Source organism: Miniopterus natalensis, chromosome 4 (genome assembly GCF_054644295.1).
Source record: "Miniopterus natalensis isolate mMinNat1 chromosome 4, mMinNat1.hap1, whole genome shotgun sequence".
Lineage (NCBI taxonomy): Eukaryota > Metazoa > Chordata > Mammalia > Chiroptera > Miniopteridae > Miniopterus > Miniopterus natalensis.
The window spans coordinates 10,541,868-10,562,942 of NC_142084.1; the positions used below are offsets into that span (position 1 = coordinate 10,541,868).

Sequence of the window (21,075 nt, forward strand, 5' to 3'; positions counted from 1 at the left end):
AGATTCCTGTATATGGCTAAGTTATAAGGGAGGAGGGAAGGATTTGAACTCAAGCAGCCGGATTCCAGAACCTGTGCTTTCTCACTAAGCCACAGTGCACACGGGAAAACAGTTGGAGGAAGCAGTGGGAAACAGTAATTGAGATATTTGACCTTAGACACGCCTCGAGGTGCCTGTAGAAATAAACCACTACACCTCCATCGGTTGAGTTACTGCTTTGCATCTCCAGGAAGCATGGCCTTTCCCAGCTGCCATGTCGGACCTGATCTGGATGCTCCTCTTCCCTGCAGGCTCCGTTTCATAACCCGGCATGATCAGTGTGAGCTCAGGAAGCCCCTCTCATGTCACCCTGACTTAGCCCGCCCTTTCCCGTCAGCGTTGCAGGGTGGAAATCAGGCTTGGGCCTTGGAATCAAGCCATGCTCCACACTGACACTCTGACTCTCACCCCAAAGCCAGCTAAGGTCCTGCAAGCACTCGTGCTTGCATTTTCCCATCCCACCTTCTCCGGGAACAGCCAGCCTCGTGTGGCAGATGTCCTGCCTAACCCTTTGCCTTCATTCCAGCTGTTGGCACACACCTGCACCCCTTAGTACCCACCAGCCAAACCCATGGAACCCAAGCCTTCCTAAGGCTTCAACATGTGGGTCAGGCCAACAGGCAGACAGCGCAAAAGAGTTAGGGAGAGCAAAGGGCTCAGAGGGGAAGCAGAGTCAACGTCTAACTTGGCTACTTACAGGTTATGTGACCACGGGGAAGTTACTCAAGGAGGCTTGAGCCTCCCTTCCCTCCTTAAGGATATTAAAAATGTGAGGATCTTAACTGTTGAGGATCTTAACGCCAGAATTTCTTTTTTCGCCGCACCTAAAAAGCTTTCAGTGGGTCCACTAAAGAATGGGCAAGGAGCAATGGCTCAACCTAGAGACATAAAAACCATTGGGACCTGAAAGAAGGAAGCCTCTGAAGCAGAGATTAAATTTTGAATGGTTTGATGAGGTGCACCTCTTTAAACCCTGGCGACTGTGCATCGAATAAGGACTTTTAAGTTTCATTTGCATGATAATTGCCTTATCTCATCAAAAGTCACATGTAAAAGTGCCCTGGTCATGCCTTGGAGAAAGTGAATTTGACAGGTAATTCACATGCTCCTGTTGAGAAACTGCAGTTGGGGGTGGCATCACTCAGTTGCACTGTGTGAAGGCAATGGGGAAAGAATGGTGAATTTGAGACTTTTGAGGGGGAAAAGTTGCCTTCCTAAGGACTGCCTCCTCCTTTCTGATTAGAATATTTCTATAACTTGGTCTGTTTCTTTTTTCTCCCCTTTATCTGGAAACTCAAAGTGAAACTGGTGACTCGATCCATCCCTGTGCTCAACCTCCGCGCACTTGCCAGTCTTCCCGGTTGCTCGCTCTCGCCTTATCTTGCATTTTTGTTTTTGTTGCTGCTGCCTGCTTCCTCAGATCCATATTAGGGTAGGTTTCACTATAAGTCGTTTCACATTCTAAAGTGTAGAGGCATAAAAATCGGAAAGAAAAGACGAAAAGATCTTTGTATTTTTCTTAAACCTTAAACCCTCTCTAGCTGGTAACCGTTTCCCTCTCTCTGGCTTGTATCTAAGGACACACCTACACGGCTCCAGAATAATCCCAGGGCAGCCAAGTCCTGCTCTTCCAGTCCTTCTGCTTCACAAGTCCTTCAGGACGGAGGCCTCAGAGTCCCTCCCAGCAAGCTCTCAGGATTCAGGACCTGGCCTCCACCAAATGCAGCTCATTTTGAAAACCCTGACTTCACATTTTTGTTTCTAGAAGTCAGAATAAATGTGTCTCTCTGGGCTCACGTATTCTAGCTCATTGAGAAGCTTTTTATTAACAGAACTAATTTCTCCTGAGCATGCTTAAAGTTTTTAATGCTGCCAAAAATATTAAGTATGTAAGAATTGTCATTAGCAAGAATGACCAAAGAATGGTTCAACACAAGGAAACTAAAGCCCAGATAAAGCAACAAGTCCAAAGGCACGGGATCAGTAAATGATAAAGGACGATCTCACTCGGACTGCAGAAGATACCTTCTCAGCCTCTAAAAATGCATGAAGCTTCAGAGATAAAAGTTTCATACATCCCTTTTGGAAAGTCTTGCAAAAATGTCTGAGCCCACTCTCCTGGACTAGGAAATAAAAAACTGGCCTTTAAGAAAAAAACAAAATAAAAATGAACGAGGTCATTGCTATTCTATGGAGGCTTTATTATTCTCAGAGGAGAGCAGAGTGTCCAGTGGAAGAGTGTCCGGTTGAAAAGTCTAGTGCATCCCTGTCACTGCTTCTGTCACCTCATGACACAGAGGCGGGTCCTCGGTGGCCCTGCTGGGGTCCTTGCCACTCAGGTATAGAGGGTCATACCCTTGCAAAGCCTGACCAGCTGAACCTGAAAGAGTCTCCTAGAATTATTTAACATGCTCAGCAAGGCCAGACTGAACGGCAGCGCTGTAGTCTGGGATAAAAGGTCTACGTGCTTCTGCTACTGAGTTCTTGAGAGCTGTCCTGATTCCTGTCCCTGACTCTGAAAACAACTCCAGTGTATTGTCAATAAAATCTTCTGTTGGTTTGACTGTCTTCCTACTTTTATGCAGCCATGATAGGTTTTCATGCAACACAAAGATTCTTTAACAATGTAAGTGGCTAAACAAAGAGTGAACACTTACTAAATATTTAAAAATGCGTATTACTTTCTACAAAACAGACAACCTACACACTGCATTTTCCAGAGACTGTGCCAATTTCTTCTCCCCCTGCCATCAGCATGAATGAGATATAATTGACATATAGCAGTGTGTAATTTTAAGGTATAACAGTGATGATTTGATACACAAATACTGTATATTACAGTAGGGTTAGTTAACAAAGCCATTACTCATATAGTTGCCATTATTTTTTTGTAGTGAGAACTTTTAAAGTCTACTCTCTTAGCAACTTTCAAGTTCTAGTACTACTTAGCAATACAGTGTTATAACTATATTAACCATGCTACACATTAGATCCCCAAAATATATCATATATTGATCTTATAACACAGTTTTTACCCTTTGACCACCTTCACCTATTTCCTCCCAAAAACAACTCTCTGCCCCAGGCAACCAACCCCTAATCTACTCTCTGTTTCAATGAGTTGCATTTTTTTTAGATGCCACATATAACTGCAATCATACAGTATTTGTCTTTTTTTATCCGACTTATTTCACTTAGCATAATGCCTTCAGGATTCATCCATATTGTCACAAACGACAGGATTTTCTTCTTTTTAAAAGCTGAATAATATTCCCCTGTGAATGACATCCTGAAAACACAATCCACAGCATCCCTGCTCTGTCCCCGATCTCGAAGTTCCTGCCATGACATCAGTCCTTAAGAAAATTTACATATTGCATGTGATAGAGATGCTGAGCAGAAAGAGTACTTCTACTAAAATATAATTCAAATTATATCAATTCATTCTGCTACATCCTATGTCATTCTGAGCAAAAGCTATATTTTAAAACTTCCTTACAAGGTGACTAGGATCCTATCTGAGCTACCTGCTTCTCACGCCTTCTTCTATCACTCATGCCCTTGCTCCCTCCACTCCAGCCATTTGGAATATTTGCCTTTCTTTAAACACTCCAGGCATGTTCTTTCCTCGGAGCCTTGCATTTTCCCTTCCTTCTGCCTAAAATACCCTCCCCAAGATAGCCACGTGGCTTTCTCCCCCACTTCTTCAGTTCTTTCTCAGAGATGACTGTCTCGGTGAGAACTCCATTGAACAATTTTAAGTAGAACTTGAAGTCACTCTTCTACTTAAAACTGTACCCTGTGGCCCACCATTTCTTATCTCCTTTAGCAGCTATATTTTTTTTTCTCCCCATCATTTAACACAGTGTTAAAACTTTTTTTTAAAAGAAAATGTTGTTCCTTAGTCTGTCTACTCCCAATAGAATGTAAAGCTCCATGAGGTAAGATTTTGCCTCTTTTGTTCAACGTCACTGGCACAATTGTGAGCAACTAGAACAGTGCTCAGCAGAGAGCAGCTGGTCGATAAATATGTGTTGTAATCTGTATTAAGTAAAGAAACTGAAATCATAGAACATCTACCTGAGGATAAGACAGGAAGGAGGCGCATGGGACATCCCATGGTTCTTGCTTTCAAGTAGCTCACAGGCTTGATATAGAAGATAGGAGCACGCGGTCAACCCACCGCACTCAGCAGGACCTAGTTTAACAGGGGCACAATCATCACAGCCTGGGGAGCATCACAAAGAGCCATTAATGCTCCCTCGGGAGATCTGGGAGGACTTCTCAGAGGTAACACTATCTGAGCTACATCTTGATAGATGAGAAAAGATTTGGAGACCTAAAGAAGGGCAGGTAAGGACCGTTCAACCAGAGGGGACAGCTTAAGTCAAAGCCCAGACAGTGACAATGCTTCTCATTCCAAGATGGCCCTTCAAAAGCTACCCAAGGTGATAAAGCAACAGATACTCTTGGGACATGTCCCATGCTTGGTCCTTCTAAATGCTACCTCATTGAATCCTCACATCGAGTACAAGAATTCGATATTATCATTCCATTTTGAAATAATGCAACTGAAAACCTGGAAGTTTAAGGAACCTGACCAACAGCTCTCAGGTCTCTACTGCTCAAGTCTGAACTTGAACATAAGCCTGTGCAAGCCTGAAGCCCCTGCTTACATTTCCCTGCCTTTTCAGTCTATGACAGGATTTCCTTTTGTTACTTTTATTTTTATGTTGAGGAGGAGGGGAACTTACTGTCTAATGTGTGTTAACTGATAAAATGTTTTATTCAAAATTCCCCTTGGAAAATTATTAAAGTAGCATATGCTCACCCTAAGGGGGGAAGTGAGGTGAAAGTGGAACAACATATGTATTTTTAAAAGCTAAGTTTTGAAAACAGGCTCAGGAAGGAAGGAACATGGTTCTCTCAGCACCTGTAACAAATGCATCTCTCCTACACAGGTGATCAGGGAGGGTTTCCCAAGAAGTGTGACTTGAGCTGCGATCTAAAATAATAAAATTAAATTAAATTAAATTAAATTAAATTAAATTAAATTAAATTAAATTAAATTTAAAAATAAAATAAAATAAAATAATAATAAAATAAAATAAATAAAATAAAATAATAAAATTTAATTTAATTTAATTTAAAAATAAAATAAAATAATAAAATAAAATAAAATAATAAAATAAAATAATAATAAAATAAAATAATAAAATAAATATAATAAAATAATAAAATAATAAAATAAAATATAAAATAAAATAATAAAATAAAATAAAATAAAATGGGTTAAATAGGAGAAACTTCAGGAGAAGGAAAATGAAGGAGAGAGGTATTTCCCGTTGAATGGACAGCATTTGTAAAAGACCTGCGTTGGGCGTGGTACGTGCCAACAGTGACAAAGGCCAAGGGGACTGGGAAGCAAATGAGGGCTAGTAAGAGTCAGGGAAGAGAGCCAGCTCTAGCCTGGCAGCTTCTCGACTGGTCCCTTTCTAAAATTAAAAAGAAATGCAGCAAATACATATATGTCACTTACTATCTGTTTGTTGTATTGCCCACCTTGCGCAGGAAGGACAGAAACAATATGACCTATACATTGCCTCTCTTGATGCCAACACATAGTAAAAAGGGGCGTTATTGCTTCCTCGGGCAGAACAGTCATATCCTAGCCATTGTCTTGGTCCCTAATTCCATCTTTGGGAAAGGAACTTGTCTGACCTCAGCGACTTCAGATCCCAACTGCTTTTTCCAATGGAAATTTGTTACTAGCTATCAAAATGGTAAACATCACACAATTCTTGTCACTGAATTTCCACTTCCAAGATTTTTTCTAATGAGACAAATACAAAAATAAATGCAAATACATTTACTGCAGCACTTTTTATAATAAAAAAAATTACTAGAATAATTTAAATATTTACACAGATGACAGTTTAAATAAAGTATCACTCATTCACATATTCATGTTTTTAAATGTGCAGAAAATGTTTTGAAAAATCACATAAAACTGCTAACAGCGGTTTTCTCTAGTTTGTTGGATTTAGAGGAGGTAAGGAGAGTTACATATATAATTACATTCATATTTATATGCAACTTATATTAATTAAATTGTATAGATATTCCTGTATTCTGTGTATCTTCACAATATTTTTAATTAAACTTTTTATTTTGAGAAAATCATAGAGTAACTTGCAGCTGTAAGAAAGAATACAGAGAAACCCAGTATAACTCTACCAAGTTGCCCCTAATGACAGCAACTTGCAAAACTATACTCCAATATCAAAACCAGACAAGACCATTGAGAGACAACCAGACAATTGATACAGACAAGATGCAAAACATGTTTATCACCATGAGAATCTCTCATGTAGCCTTTACACGGCCCAACCACTCCCCTCTTACCCCCGCCCCCTCTTAGCTTCTAGGAAGCACAAATATGTTTCTGATTTGTATAATTTTGTGGCTTTGAGAATGTTATATAAATGGAATTGTACTGTATTTAACTTTAGGGATTGGCTTTTCTCACTTAACATAATCCTATAAAGATCCATTGAGCCTGCTGAGCTCATCAGTGCATCATTGTTTTTATTGCCCGTAGAATTCCATCTTCTAGATATTCAACAGGTTGCTTAACCTTTCATGTGTTTCCAGGTTTAGGTTCTTACAAATAAAACCGCTATGAACATTTGTGCATACGTTTTTGCATAAACATGTTTCATTTCTCTGGATAAATGCCCAGGGGTACAATTGGTGAATCATATGACAGTTGCATGCTTAGTTTTTCAAGAAACTGTCCAACTATTTATCCAGAGTAGCTATACTATTTTACATTCACACCATCAATATGAGGGATCCAATGTTTCTATAGCCTCATCAGTATTGGGTGATGCTACTTTCATAATAAGTTTTATCAATAATTTCTGCCATAGTGTTTATCATCAGTTTCTGCTAACTCCTCAAACATAGCCTGCCCTCAGATTCCTTCTTTACTCAAGCGTTCTCTTTGATACACCTCCAGGAAAAAACCTCTACCCCCAACAGACGGCCACATTACATCTATAACTCAGAGCTTGGGGACACAGGACTCTGTCCCAGTTTTTTCCATTTAGTAGGTGGAATGAGAGCATAGAGAGTTATTCTTCTCTAATATGCCAAAAACAACAAACTGAGAGAGCAAAGAATAGCTTAATAATATGAATGATGGGAGAAAACAAAAGGATCAACCCAATGAGACAAAACTTAACAAAAACAAATCATTTATCCAGTAAACAAGGACCCAACACTGACTTTCTTCAGGCTCTGTGCTATGTTCTGAGGACGCATCCATAAATAAGTTCAAGTCCCTCTCCATTTGACTTCAGTCTAGAAAGGAGATTTTGAAATAAGTATAAAAATAATTGTCCAAATCTGTATTATAATGTCTTTTGATTTAAAATAATATCTAACTGTCCAGCCGGCATTACTCAGCAGTTGAGCATTGACCCCAGGAGATCCTGGTTCCATTCCTGATCAGGGCACACGCCCAGGTTGTAGGCTCCGTCCTCGGTGGGGGACAATGCAGGAGGCAGCCGATCAATGACTCTCTCACCATTGATGTTTCTCTCTCTCTCTCCCTCTCCCTTCCTCTCTGAAATCAATAAAGACATTTTTTTTAAATAAAAATAAAATATGGGGTAGAACAAGATGGTGGTGTAGGAAACAGCTGCACCCGCCGCCTCCCGCAACCACATCAAAATTACGACTAAAATAGAGAACCACCGTCACTCAGAGCCTCCTGAGATCCAGCTGCACAGAAGCCCCACAACCAGGGAGCTGAAGAAGCACCGAGACTGGGAGGAGGGGCGGAGACGCGGGCGGATCGGGGCTGAATCTCCCAGACGTGGCCGCGGGCCCACACCCGGTGCCGCGGGGTAAACCTGGGAGGGAATTTCAGCAGCAGAGGTTTCCCAGAGGAGTGAGGGGTCCCAGCCCCACAGCAGGCCCCCAGCCCAGGGCTCCAGGCTGGGAAGACAAGTCCCCCAACTCTGGGCTGTGAAACCAGCGGGGACTGTCCCTGAGGGTCGCGGAGGCTGCGGGAGCCCCAGCAGCTCCTCTAAAGGGCCCGGCACGAACTCACTCGGACGCTCCCTCTGACCCGGCGCCGGGCAGCGGCCTGAAAGGAACCGGGACACTCGGGAGGAACTAACCTGCCTGAGATCCGGGCGACAGGCGGAGGGCGGCTTCCTCCCAGGCAGAAGGGCTGGCGGAGGCCATGGCTCCTGTGGCGAGTCCGCCCCGCACACAGCCCGCGGGCAGGCGCCATGTTTGAGTCGCCAGCACCTGACTCACCTTTGGCCCCGCCCCGTGATCCCCGGAGGCCCCGCCCCTCCCCACCTGCAGCTCATCCAGGCCATTTCCAGGGGCTTTTCTGTGCCAGTGGCCTCTCCAGCCTCATGCTTAGGACTTTCCTAAAATCTCTCAAACAGGCAGCAGCGGGCCCCATACAGCTCAGTAAGTGGCCCCAGGCCTGGCGCTAGCGGCAGCTGCACTGGCTCACAGCTTGGCCTCTCCTGGGCACCTCCAAGCCCAGCACAAGGAGCAGCCAACTACGGTTTGCTTGTGTAGCTCATGCTGGGTGGCCCTGGGCAAGGCACTGGCACAGGCTGACTTTGCACCTCCCAGGAGGCCCCAGTGACAATGCACCTGATGGTCAGACTTGACCACGCTGGATTACACCCCTACCACATCCACGAGTGACACTCAAGAGGCGCACTTGGTGAACACCAAAGCCCCACTGAAGTAAATCCTGCTCCATGGGGGTGTCTCCAGCACAGCTGCTCTCTGGCTGTAGTTGCAGCTGGTCCTCACAGCCGATTGGCCCGGGGGTCAGTTCCTCCCAGGGACGCCAACAGCAACCAAGGCTCAACTACAACAGGACAGTGCACACAGCCCACACAGGGGAGCACCTAGAAGGCCCAGCTCAGGGGACTGGGGAGGCTGAGCCACTGGACCCTACAGGACACCTACTACACAAAGCCACTCTACAAATTCCAGGAGACACAGCAGCTCTACCTAATATATAGAAACAAACACCTGGAAGCAGCCAAAATTCGGAAGCAAAGAAACATGTCGCAAAGGAAAGAACAGAAGGAATCTCTAGAAGAGGAACTAAATGAAATAGATCCAAGCAAGCTAACAGAGAGTTCAGAATTTTGTTTATAAGGATGTTTAAGCGGACTGTTAGGGAAATAACTGAGAAAATCGATGACATAATAAAGTACCAATTTGAAATGAAGGCTACACAAACTGAAATGAAGGATAATTTACATGGAATCAACAGTAGAGTAGAGGACGCTGAGAATCAAATCAGCAATTTGGAACATGAGGAAACAAAAAACACCCAACCAGAAGAGCAAAAAGAAAAAAGAATCCAGAAATATGAAAATAGTATAAGGAGCCTCTGGGACAACTTCAAGAGGCCCAACATTCGTATTATTGGGGTGCCAAAAGGGGCAGAAAGAGACCAAGAAATTGAAAACCTATTTGAAAAAATGACAGAAAACTTCCCCTACCTGGGGAAAGAAATCGACTTACAAGTCCAGGAAGCACAGAGGGTCCCAAACAAGAGGAACCCAAAGAGGCCCACAGCAAGACACATCATAATGAAAATGCCAAAGGTTAAAGACAAAGAGAGAATCTTAAAAGCAGCAAGAGAAAAGCAGTTAGTTATCTACAAGGGAGCCCCCATACGACTGTCAGCTGATTTCTCAACAGAAACCTTGCAGGCCAGAAGGGAGTGGCAAAAAATATTCAAAGTGATGAAGAACATGGAACTACAACCAAGATTGCTCTACCCAGCAAAGCTATCATTTAAAACTGAAGGTCAGATAAAAAGCTTCTCAGACAAAGAAAAGCTAAAGGAGTTCATCACCACCAGACCAGCACTACAGGAAATGTTGAAGCGTCTTCTTTAAGAAGACGCTAATGAACAAAAGAATCTGATGAACTAAATAGATCCAGAGACACTGACACATGCAACAGACAGTCATATCTCAGAGGAAAGAGGGAAGGAGGGTGGAGGGTGGGAAGAGATTAACCAAAGAAGTTACATGCATATATGCATAACCCATGGACACAGTCAATAACTGGGTAAAGGCCTGGGGAGGGGGTGGGAGCGAAGTGGAGGGGGTCACTTGGGGGGGAAAATGGGACACCTGTAATACTCTCAACAATAAAGATAAATCTTTAAAAATAAAATAAAATAAAAATAAAATAATGTCTGACTTTTTTTCAATCAGCATTGAAAAACTATCAATGAGATAGAAGCTGGGGAATGATTCTTGTGCTACTTCAAGAACCCTTTTTCTGCTGTGTGGTTAATGGACTGGAAGGGACCAGTTTTGGGAATACAGATGCTACCAGGAGATTAATGCAGTAGTCTGCCCAGAAATGACACAGTGTGGGGAAGAGCTGTGGTAAGAGCAATGATAAAGAAAAATGTAAAACGTTTATAATAAACAAGACTTTGTTACCAATTAAATAGTAAGGCTGAGAAGAGGAAGTTTCTTATAATAATTCCCAAGGTTCTGACTCAGGCGACCAGGAAAATAGTAATGCTATATACTGAGATAGGAAATTAGAACATAGGAGCATGTTTTGAAGGAAAGATAATGAGTCCAGGTGAAGGTTTGTTGCGTTGAATATAAAAAAAGACATCTGTCGGAGGTGTCTTATAGGTGATGGAAACGCTTGTGCTCAAAGAGGAGCTGGAGACTGTAGCTATAAATTTTAGAGTTTCTAACATGGAGATTATATTGTCAGCCATAGGAATGACAGATTCCCAGTGAAGACTATACATAAAGTGAAAAGAGATGAGGAATTATGTTTAGCATCTTCAGAGGCATCTCCCTTCAGAGGAAGTCAGAATAATAAGGGCCATTTAAAGAAATGGAAATGTAATGATCAAAGAGTAAGAAGAAAACTGGAAGTGGAAGGAAAGATCATCCAAACAGAGCGGGACATTTCAGTTATCTCAGGTGGCAATGACTTTGAAGTAGTTGAGGAATGTGGTAAATTACACTATGTAACCCACATTTGGGAATTATATATCTTCCTCCTAAATAAGCCAGGCATGGTCATGTGACTTGTTTTGGCCAACAAAATGGCACTAGAAGTGATATACATCACTGCCCAGGGGAAGCTTTAAAAGTTAGCCCATGACTCACTAAGCTCTCTTTTTCCCTGTGCCATCATGATGATCAGAAATGCTCAAGACAAAGACTATTTCATCAGCTCCAGGTCACAGGATTCAGACGACATGGGGAGAGCTATAGCCAACCCAAGACAGCCATGTGGCGTGAGAGCAAATTAAAATGCTGCGAATGTAGGCCCCTGAGATTTAGGTTATTTATTACTACAGCTGGGCAATCTCATCTAGTCTTATAGACTCGGGTTAAATGAAGAAGGAAAGAAGAAGTTTCACAAAGTGTAACACTTTTAGTTGTAAAAAAAACATGAGAGAGGGGAGAGAAATGGCAGGAAATTAATATAATCTTCACAGAGGAGATGATGGTTACCATGATCTCGGTCAGGAACCAAGCAGGAAACAGAAACCACTGTAATGCTCAGAACAGAGGGGACATAATACAGTGGTTCCCCCCTTATCTGCGGGGGACACGTTCTAAGGCCCTCGGTGGAGGCCTGAAACCGCAGATTGCACTGAACCCTCTGGATGCTGTCTTTCATCCTTCGCATACAAACCTATGATAACGTTTATTAAGTAGGTGAAATAACCAATAATTAAATGGAACAATTATAATATACCTTAGTAAAAGTTATATGAATCTCTTTGGGGCCATTGTTCAGTAAAATAAGGATTACTTGAACCCAGGCACTGCGATGTCACGTCACGATTGTCAATCTGATAACTGAGACGGCTCCTAAGTGACTGACGAGTGGGTGGTGTATATAGCTCGGAGACACTGGAGAGAGGATGATTCACATCCTGGGTAGGACAGACTAAGATGGGCAAGATTTTATCACACTACTCGGAATGGGGTGCGATTTAAATCCAAATTATTTATTTCTGGAATTTTTTATTTAATATTTGTGGACCATGGTTGACTGTGGATAACAGAAGCCACATAAAGCAAAACCATGAATATGGGGGGACTAGTGGGCACAGAACTGACTCAATAGATGACAGAAGACCTAAAAAGTCAAGTGGGGGATGGTGAGACAACCCAGATAACAAGAGGAAGCCACTACCAACCTCAGCTGGGAAGAAAGAGAAAAGAGGTGATGTATCCAGAGCCAGGGCTGGAGTCACCTGACAAAAGCTAGAACCCATGCAGACCTATCTAGCAGGACCTGGCGGCTTAGACACATTACAGGCACTTCTGGAGACTTCTCTCAAATAGAGATGGGTGGGGAGGGGCACACTCTGGCCTTCCCCTTTTCCAGCCACCTGTCTCCTGCCAGGACTCCCAGGGGCAGAACAGAGGCCAAGAGTCAGCTGACCTGGGAACCCAAGAAAGTCATCCTGCAGGGGTCAGCTCCATGCCCTCTGCCTCCCCCCACACCGAGCAGAGTAGGGGGAGGGTGGGGAACAAACTCGAGGGCAAACAGACCCAAGACTGGCACTAGATTAGGGCTGAAGGCAGACCATGGCAGGCTTTCCGGGTGGGGGAAAAAAATCTTGATTTTTTCATTAAAGCATAAAAGTGTTAACAGTAAAGAGGTGTGGCTATCTTTTCAGCATGGCGGGGCTGGAGCCCATGCAAAGAAAGGGTTCTTGATGAGACTAGGCATAGAAGCAAAGGCCGGACCACAAAGGGCCTTGAAATCCATTTTATAGGTGGGCCAAAATTATGCCTTGAGAAGAAAATTCTGGCATCGTTGTAGGCAGTAGCATGGGGGCTGGGGGAAGGAAAGAGTAGATTAGAACCCATTTGCCAAAGGCTGGTGTAGTCAAGGCCTAACTTGGTCAGCGAAGCTTTGGAGTGGTCCTACCATAACTACCAACTTAATAGAGACACGTTCCGGGGGTGTAGACTCCAAACCAATGAGGTTTGTGGGACCCTAGATTCATCAGAACAATACCTTGAAAATTCTTTTCCATTTCGTGTTTTAAAATTTCTTTAGAAGGGGGGGCAGGAGCATAAGGGGTCTGGGAACACTGTCAGAGAAAGAACAGTCTAGAAAGGCAGAGGTGTTTAACTTCGAGATAAGAAATCATGTCCTCCTGAAAATATGATTACCTTTAGAACAGCAGGCTCTCTAGAGTTTATGACCCAAGGGGAAAATTATCTGGCGAAGGCCCTTCTGAACCGAGGCCCCAGAAATACAAATAAGCCAAGCTGAAGTCTATCCACTGCTTTATTTATTCTTTCCAGGAGTCGCTATGTTTTGGGATGGAACAAGGTTCAGCCAGGGGGAGGACACCATCATCCTCGCCCCGCTCTCGCTTCCTGCCGTCACAGCAAATGTGAGAGGGCCCCCTGAAAGGCAGAAGGACAGTAATAAAAATCAGATTGCATGGAGTTAGCATGTTTCTCTCCTATTTAGCACCATTGTATTGATGGGAAAATAAGGTCTCAGAGTGGTTAGGTTCAATACAGACTCAGAGAGTTGGAAAGTGGCTAAGTCACAACCAGAGCGCAGGTCTTGCCCTGGCCGGGTGGCTCAGTGGGTTAGAGCATGACTGTTGTGGGTTCGATCCCCAGTCAGGGCACATGCAAGAATCAACCAATGAGTGCATAAATAAGTAAAACAACAAATCAGTGTTTCTCTCTCTAAAATCAATGAATACATTTTTTAAAATTCTTTTAAAAAAAACCCCACAGGTCTCTGTTATTCAAATATTCCTACTAAACATGTAGGTACTGCATTCCCCTTAAGATTACCAAACATGTAAGCTTTATATGGGCCGTCAGGAAGGAGGAAATACACCATCGCAAGTGAGAACGGGGGGAGGTGGGAGTAGAGTGGGTGGTGCAGGCACTGAGGGTAACTGAGGGTAGCTAAGCCCTGCCCTTCGGCAAACTACCCCTCGAGCTGTACTTACCAGCAGTTTCTTCACAGCCTCGGAGGCCTCTGGGCCCAGCTCATTCACACACTTCCTTAGCCCTTCCACAAGGTGCTCAACTGTAATGCCCAGAGCATCCAGAAGGAGCTTGAATGGATCCAGAAGGGGGACAGCGTCCAAAGGTAAAGGTAAGGCATCCTTGGCAGGAAGGGGCACACTGTTCATGAAGAAGGCAGTAGCTGCGGAGCAAAAGAGAAACGAAGTGACAGAGGAACATCCGCTCCGGTCTCGGACCTCACCGCCTTCCACTCTGTCCATCCACTGCTCCATTGCAGCCATGTTCATCTTGATCGCCCGGGAAAACTGCTGCCTCAGGGCCTTTGCACCTGCTGTCCCAGTTCTCTAGAGCTTTCTTTCCCCAGATAGCTACATGTCTTTCTTCCTCACATTACTTGGTCTCTCCTCAAATGTTACATTCTCAGAGAGGTATCGAAAATGGCACTCTGTCACCCTCTATCTTTATTTTTTCTTACCACTACCTAGAATATTAAATCCTTTCGGTTTTGCCTTCATCCTCTCATCAGAATCTCCATGAGAAAAGGAACTTACGTTTCACTCTTCTGCGCCCCATGCCTAGCGCACCCTGTTGCACCCTGGCATGTAGTGAGCACTCAGGGATACTAGTGGTTGACCGAATAGGAATGTACTTTGCATGTAAGTGGAGGTGCCATAAGCAATCACCGCTTGGGGACAGGAATGGACCCAACCACAGCCCAGGACACTGTTCCCAGCCAGTTTAACTCAATGCTACAAAAAATAACTGGACACTGACTCTGTGCCAGTTGGGGGAGCTCCATAGATGCACAAGACAAGGACACTCCTTTCAGAGAGCTCACAAAATCTGGCAGAAAATAAAAACCTGTGTCCGCCACAGTGCAGAGGATGCTGTGCTAACACTGTGGACAGTCCTCCACGGAAACACCAAAGAAGGGACGGCTGGCTCTGATGTGGGAGGTTTCGCAGGAATCTTCCCAGAAGCTAGAGTTGTGTCTTGAGGCAAATTCGCAAGGTAAAGAAGGGAACGGCATTTTAAAAAGAATAAAATTAACAAAGGCACTGAGATATTAAAATGAAAGTGCGTACGCAGAGCGGTGAGTCTTCTGCCCAGGATGGCTGGAGCACAGAACTCCAGCGGTGTGTGCTGGGGAGGGACAGAGGCGGTGAGGCTGCAAACTTAGGCGAGGTCAAGTTTCTCTAAGCCTTGAATGACATACTAGTGAGTTTCAGGGGTTTTTTCCTAAGGGCGATGGGAAGCTATCAAGGTAATTATATGAGACAACTGCATTTTAGATCTTCCGTTTCAGAGAGGTAACTTTCACATAGTAAATGAATCAGCAGAAAGGTCTAAAGAATGGAAAAATATGTATGACTCATTTTTATAAAACGTGTGCAGATATGTAAACACACATGTGCATGATCACATACGTAGGAATACCTACTGCATATCCTCCTGCTGGCTAAGACCCTGCCATAGTTTATTTTCCTCCTGACCCTTTTCAGTTCCCCCTTCAAATTGTAAAAATTGAGTCTGTTCACCTGTCTCACCTTCATCTCCTGTCACCTACTTGCCCTCCAAACTCTCTCCCAGGGGGACAATGTTTATTTCCCGCCACCCACCTTTCAGCCGTCACCTCTGCCAACAGATGTTTGTCCCTGGACACCGAAGAACCACAAAATAGCTGAAACTGATGAAGCTACAAATTTGTCAAAAATTCTATGTAAACACAAGACAAAGTCGCAGCACCTAGCATCTCCTGATCGATCCCCCCACTTCTCATTTTAAAGACTTCGGTGTCCCCTCTGTCTGTACTGACGCACTTCTGGGGGAAGGCTCTGCGAAGCTTTCTGCCCTCGGAATGAGCAGTGGCCATCGCCACGCGCTTTTCGGGTACACCCAGATCTATCCTGAGAGTGAAATGACTCCCTCCAAAAAGAATGGGTCAGCTCCCAGTGTCCTCCGAGAAGCCAGCTTCTGTACCCGCCCCGGACATCCAACAGTTTGCCCTCAGCGGTCCCAGCGCCCCAGCTGAACACAGTTGTACTGACTCTGGCCGACGTCCCACCCCCCGCCACGCTGCGGGCACCTGGGAACAGCATTTCTGCACGTTGAGTGTCCCAGGGCTGACCCAGGGCCCAGCAGGCCGTAGCCGTTGGCTAGCTGTCCACTGAGCGCGTGAGCAGGGCAATGCGGCTCTGCCTCAGGAGAGCCGGGCTGCCAGCCCGACCGATGACAGGTGACGGCAAGCATGGCTCCGCAGGGTTTCAAAAGCGTAAAAGGAAGGAGCCGCCACATGAGGCTTTGACTAAAGATGACAGAAGAGAAGGAAAACTATGGAGACCAGCGTTCAACAATGTTGCCCCTCAGTGGGAGCTGATTGGCTCCTGTGTAGGATGAACTAGGGGTGCGGGGTTAGGGCTTGGATCAGGGAGGGGGTTCAGTGGGGTAGGTCTGAGATGCCCCCCAACCTCACCATCCTGTGGCTCTGACACTCCCGCCACCACGTTCCCTGGGAGCCTCCGCTGACCACTGGTGCTCCTGTTAACAGAAAGGGAGAGAAGTGTCATGCGTTGCAGGCTGCTTACCAGAGTAACTGCAAATGCCGACGGCCACCAGCAGGAACACGCTGACCAGTTTCATGGCAGGATGTCTGTGCTCTTTGCCTGGACGTTAGAAAGCGAGTCTCCGAGCCAGGGTCGCGCTCGGCACATGTATTTATGCACCTGCCGGGGGCCCCCACGGCAGCCGCCGCCACTTGACTCCCCGCAGCGGAGAGCGTGAAGGTCATGTTTGATCCCTAAACAAATCGGAGGTTTTTCCGCTTTCCCTCACGTTCCCACCAGAAACAAAGCTGTAATTTAGAGCAGTCTCAAGGGCCTCTTGCACAAGGCCTTGCAAAACAAAACAGAGATGCCAGGGGGAGGGAAGGGGCTCGCAGGATCCTCCTGGAAGAATAAAGAAAAAGAAAGAAGGTTTGATGAAGAGAGCAAAAGTTCTGTGGCATTCCTCCAGCTTTCTACTTATTTAAAGTTTGGACAATCACATTACCCAGTGAGCGACCCAGTGGGGAAGCCATCTGGAGGTGCCATCAGCCCTGGTGCAATACAGACTCAGCTTCATGGCATCTAGTGCCATGTTTCTCTAGAATTCACCTCCGCCCACCCGGTCCCCACTCACACATCTACTCTGGCAAGAACTCTGACCTTGTCTAGGGCCTCCCGGTTGTTTTGGGGAGCCCCAGGTGTGCAGTCTAGAAAAATGGGCTCAGGATCTAAAATCAAAATGCCTTGTTAAAAACCTGGGATTCAATATTTACTCTTTGTAGTCTTGGATTAGACATTTCTAAAATTGGGGACATTAACAGCAGGCCTCCTTTTCTTGGGCTCTGCGATTTTAACAAATTTTTCAATGGCAGTCACCTCCTGGTCTGTTAGCCTGAATAATAATAAAACATATTTTAAGACAACCATCTAGCTTTTTCTTGCACTGATGCTTTCTCTCTTTGCTGCATAATTATTTGAACAAATGTGTTCTTTCCCAGGACTAATTTGTAAACATCTTGAGGGGGTTTGTCTTGTTCATCTTTGGATCCTACACACTTGATAATATTATTAGGAGCCACTAATCAGTGCCAGGCACTGCACTTGCTTAGGGTATCCTTTTTCATTCTCATAAAACCACTGATGCTAAGAGCTTTTATCCCATTTTGTAAATGATAGTCTGAAGCTGGAAGCAATGAATTAATGCCAAGGTCACTTAGAAAACAACACGGCCAGAATTTTAGCCCTTTCTTTTCCGATTTGTACTTCTTTACCTTTAAATACTTAATTAACATGCATTTCCAGTAAGCATTTGTGAAACGAATAAATTCATGAAGACAAATGAAAGAAAAAAGAAATTAACGTCAGTGATTCTAAATTAATTTTGTATGTGCTTTTTGAAAGGTTTCTTTTGGAGGTTAAATTTATAATCGGGAGTAGAAATTCAGTTAGCCATCCCATTCAACGACTGTTTGTTGGGCACGTTTGGTGCACCTGGCTCTGTGGCAGATTCTGGGATACAGCAGCACCAAATCAGGCGTGAATCTTGCCTCATTTTAACTAAAGAAAACTGGTAGAAGCAATTCGGTAAGCCTTAGTTTTTCCTCTGTTAGAGGAATGACAATTATAAAGAAGTCACCTGAATGTAGACACAAGACACTGATCAAGACAAAGACAAGACTCAGCCTGAGATTTCATCGAACACCCTTCTTCTAGCTGAAAGGAGACAGTCATTGGAAACATCAAACGAGAGCCTGGTCTACTCTTTACTTGCTGCAAATTGGCTGGTCAAAAGTGACCTAAACGTAAGTCTATATAAAAGGGGGGAAATAGTCTCAAAACTTGTCTTTAAAAACACGGGCATGTAACATATAATCAAAGGCCACAGCTCAGTGTATCTCCTTCACAAAGCTTGAGAAAACTGAACTGAACTATCTGTTCCTGGCTGCTTTCCATATTGATTGCTTCCTATTTAGTGCAAGCAAATCAGTCCATTTTCACTTGAGGGTAACGTTTAGCACTTTTTCTAGGCACTGCAGAGAAATCCAAATGGAAGGTGAGCACAGGAGGATTTAACACAGAAAAATGACCAAGGCCCAACTGAAGCAAAATCTAGGGAACATCAGAAAAATAAGACCTACCGAATTGCTGTCCAGGCTTGGCTTTCCTATGAAGACTTCATGAATTTCAAGTGGTTCTTGCATTCAAAAATTTGGATAAGCATAAAAGGTAAGAACTAAAACTAGAATGTGCCATGTTTTGTTTTAGAAAACAATTTGGGACAATCGGGTGGGCTGAAAAAATCGGGTGTGGACAGTGTGTCTTTCATCTTTCTGTGCCCGGCGCTGTTCATTCACAGTGTCTGACCGCGGCAGATGTCAAACAAGTGTTTGGTTTACAATCAAACAATTAATGAGTTGTGTCAGATGAGTTTGATGAGAAAGAATTGCTACAAAAAACTAAACTCTGTCTGAGTTTGATCTGGCAAGACTTGATCAATAGTGACAAATATGGGTTCTTCGGCAGGGGGAACCTGGTCATAGGAGCTTATAGAGCAAATTAGTGTGAGGGAGGCAGGAAGGCCTTTCAGTGACCTGGACTCTGGGCCCAGATAACCACATGCTGCCAATCCATGGCCACTCTCATGTTCACAGCTAATGTCGCTGCCTTTTTAGGGGGTCGGGACAGCCCTGCCACACCTTACTTCCAGCAAGATGTCAAGCCTCGTGGAGGACAGCTCTTCAGTGCACCGCGAGCATTCTCCCCGCCACGGTCCTGTCCTGAGTCCTGCCTTCCACCGCCCTTTGTACGGGATGATTTCTCCACGTGCCCTGGCAACCTTGCAGAGATCCACACAGGCAAAGGGTGGAACCATGGCTTCTCTGAGACGTAGGGGACACCTTGTGATACTCCTGGAACACGAGATGGGAGGCCTGAAGGAGCTGCTCTGAGCCACCTCCCACTCTCCTTCCATCTTCCCCGGGAGGCTGTCATAGATGTTCCTCATTGCCTCCCAGGTTCTCTGAGGTGAGGGGCCCCCTGCCCTCCCCCCTCAGGACAGAGCAGCAGGATAAAAAGCCAAAACCTCCTAGCTGTCCACTAGAATTGGCTCCTCAGCAAGAGGGTGCCCGACAACTGGCCTGCAGTCATCCAGTCCCTCTTGTTGGGTGTCATCCTTTCTGATGTGTGAGACGAAGATGACAGGGACCTGGCATCTCTTTGTTGTCTGCATAAGTGATAAACTGAATCTAAAAGCAGTTCACTGGATCCTTAGCAGTCCTTTCAGTCAGGCCTTGGCTTTGCCTTGTCCCGTATGTGTGAGCTGGACACACTGTCAATGCCCAGCCAAACCGCACCTTCTCCATGTGGGTGCGATTCCAAGAAGAACATCAAGAGTTCATGGTGTACTTGGCCATGTAAAGGTCTTCACTCAGTGCCTCAGCTATAAATCATGTCCCCCTTTCCAAATGTTTATACTGTGACTCTTGTGGCCAGAAGTACAGGGTGGGGAGGCCTTTTTATAAGGCATGTTGGCTCCAGGCAAGTCTCCTACAAGTGTGCACAGTGAATGGTGTTTGCTCAGCAATGTCTCCAGCTCCTCCAACCCTCCCCAGCCCTGGGCTGCTCTTCTGCTCCTTGAACTCTCTTTTGCTCTCTGGAGTGATTAAGCTCTGGCCCCGGAGCCAGCCTGTCTGCATTCACAGCCTCACTCCTCCTTTGGGGAAGCTAATTTCTCTCTGGGCCTCTTTATCATCTTATAACATGAGGCTAACAAAAGTGTCTTCCCTATTGGATTGTTCTGAGGAGTAATGAATAAACATACATTAAATGTTTACAAAAATCAGTACCTCCGAATGGGCACTCAGTATATGTTAGAGGATTTTTTTTTTTTTTGTGAGCGATGGAGCATTAGATCAGCAATTTACTCTCTCCATTTGTACCCTCTCCATTTCTACTTTAAGTTTTCCAACTTCCTAACTATAACCTCAAACACAGCAACCACCATTACTGACACTTTCATGAACACTATTTCTTAATTCTGAGTGATTTTATTTAAAATTTTCTCTTTAATACATCCCCTCTTTCTTTGACTTCCTATAGAACGAGGGGGATTGATAACCACCCTATTAAGTAAACAAATAATGGAGGGGGTTTTTGGTATAAGATTTTTTAATCTGAGAAAATTTTAGACTTACAGAAAAGATCTGAGTATAGTACAAAAAAAAAACAAAACACAAAAACCTTGTTTCTGAACCATTTGAGAGTAAATTGCTGATATAATGGTCCATCACTCACAAATACTGGTGCACACTACAAGGAAAGACCTTCTCCTACATGGCCATAATCAGGGATCTAGCATAACTACCACCTAAGACTTAGACCTAATTCCAATGTCGCCAGCTGTCTCAACAATGTCCTTTAGAGCAAAA

General features: G+C 44.5%; 1 protein-coding gene across 1 annotated transcript; it reads right to left on the reverse strand.

Annotated features, from left to right (window-relative positions):
- Positions 1-13,496: 13,496 nt before the first annotated feature.
- Positions 13,497-16,745, reverse strand: SCGB3A2 (secretoglobin family 3A member 2). The gene is made up of 3 exons (XM_016219084.1): positions 16,691-16,745; positions 14,087-14,286; positions 13,497-13,520 (listed from the first exon to the last, which is right to left on the reverse strand). Exons 1-3 carry the CDS (start codon positions 16,743-16,745, stop codon positions 13,497-13,499), a joined length of 279 nt encoding a protein of 92 aa, XP_016074570.1.
- Positions 16,746-21,075: the final 4,330 nt, after the last annotated feature.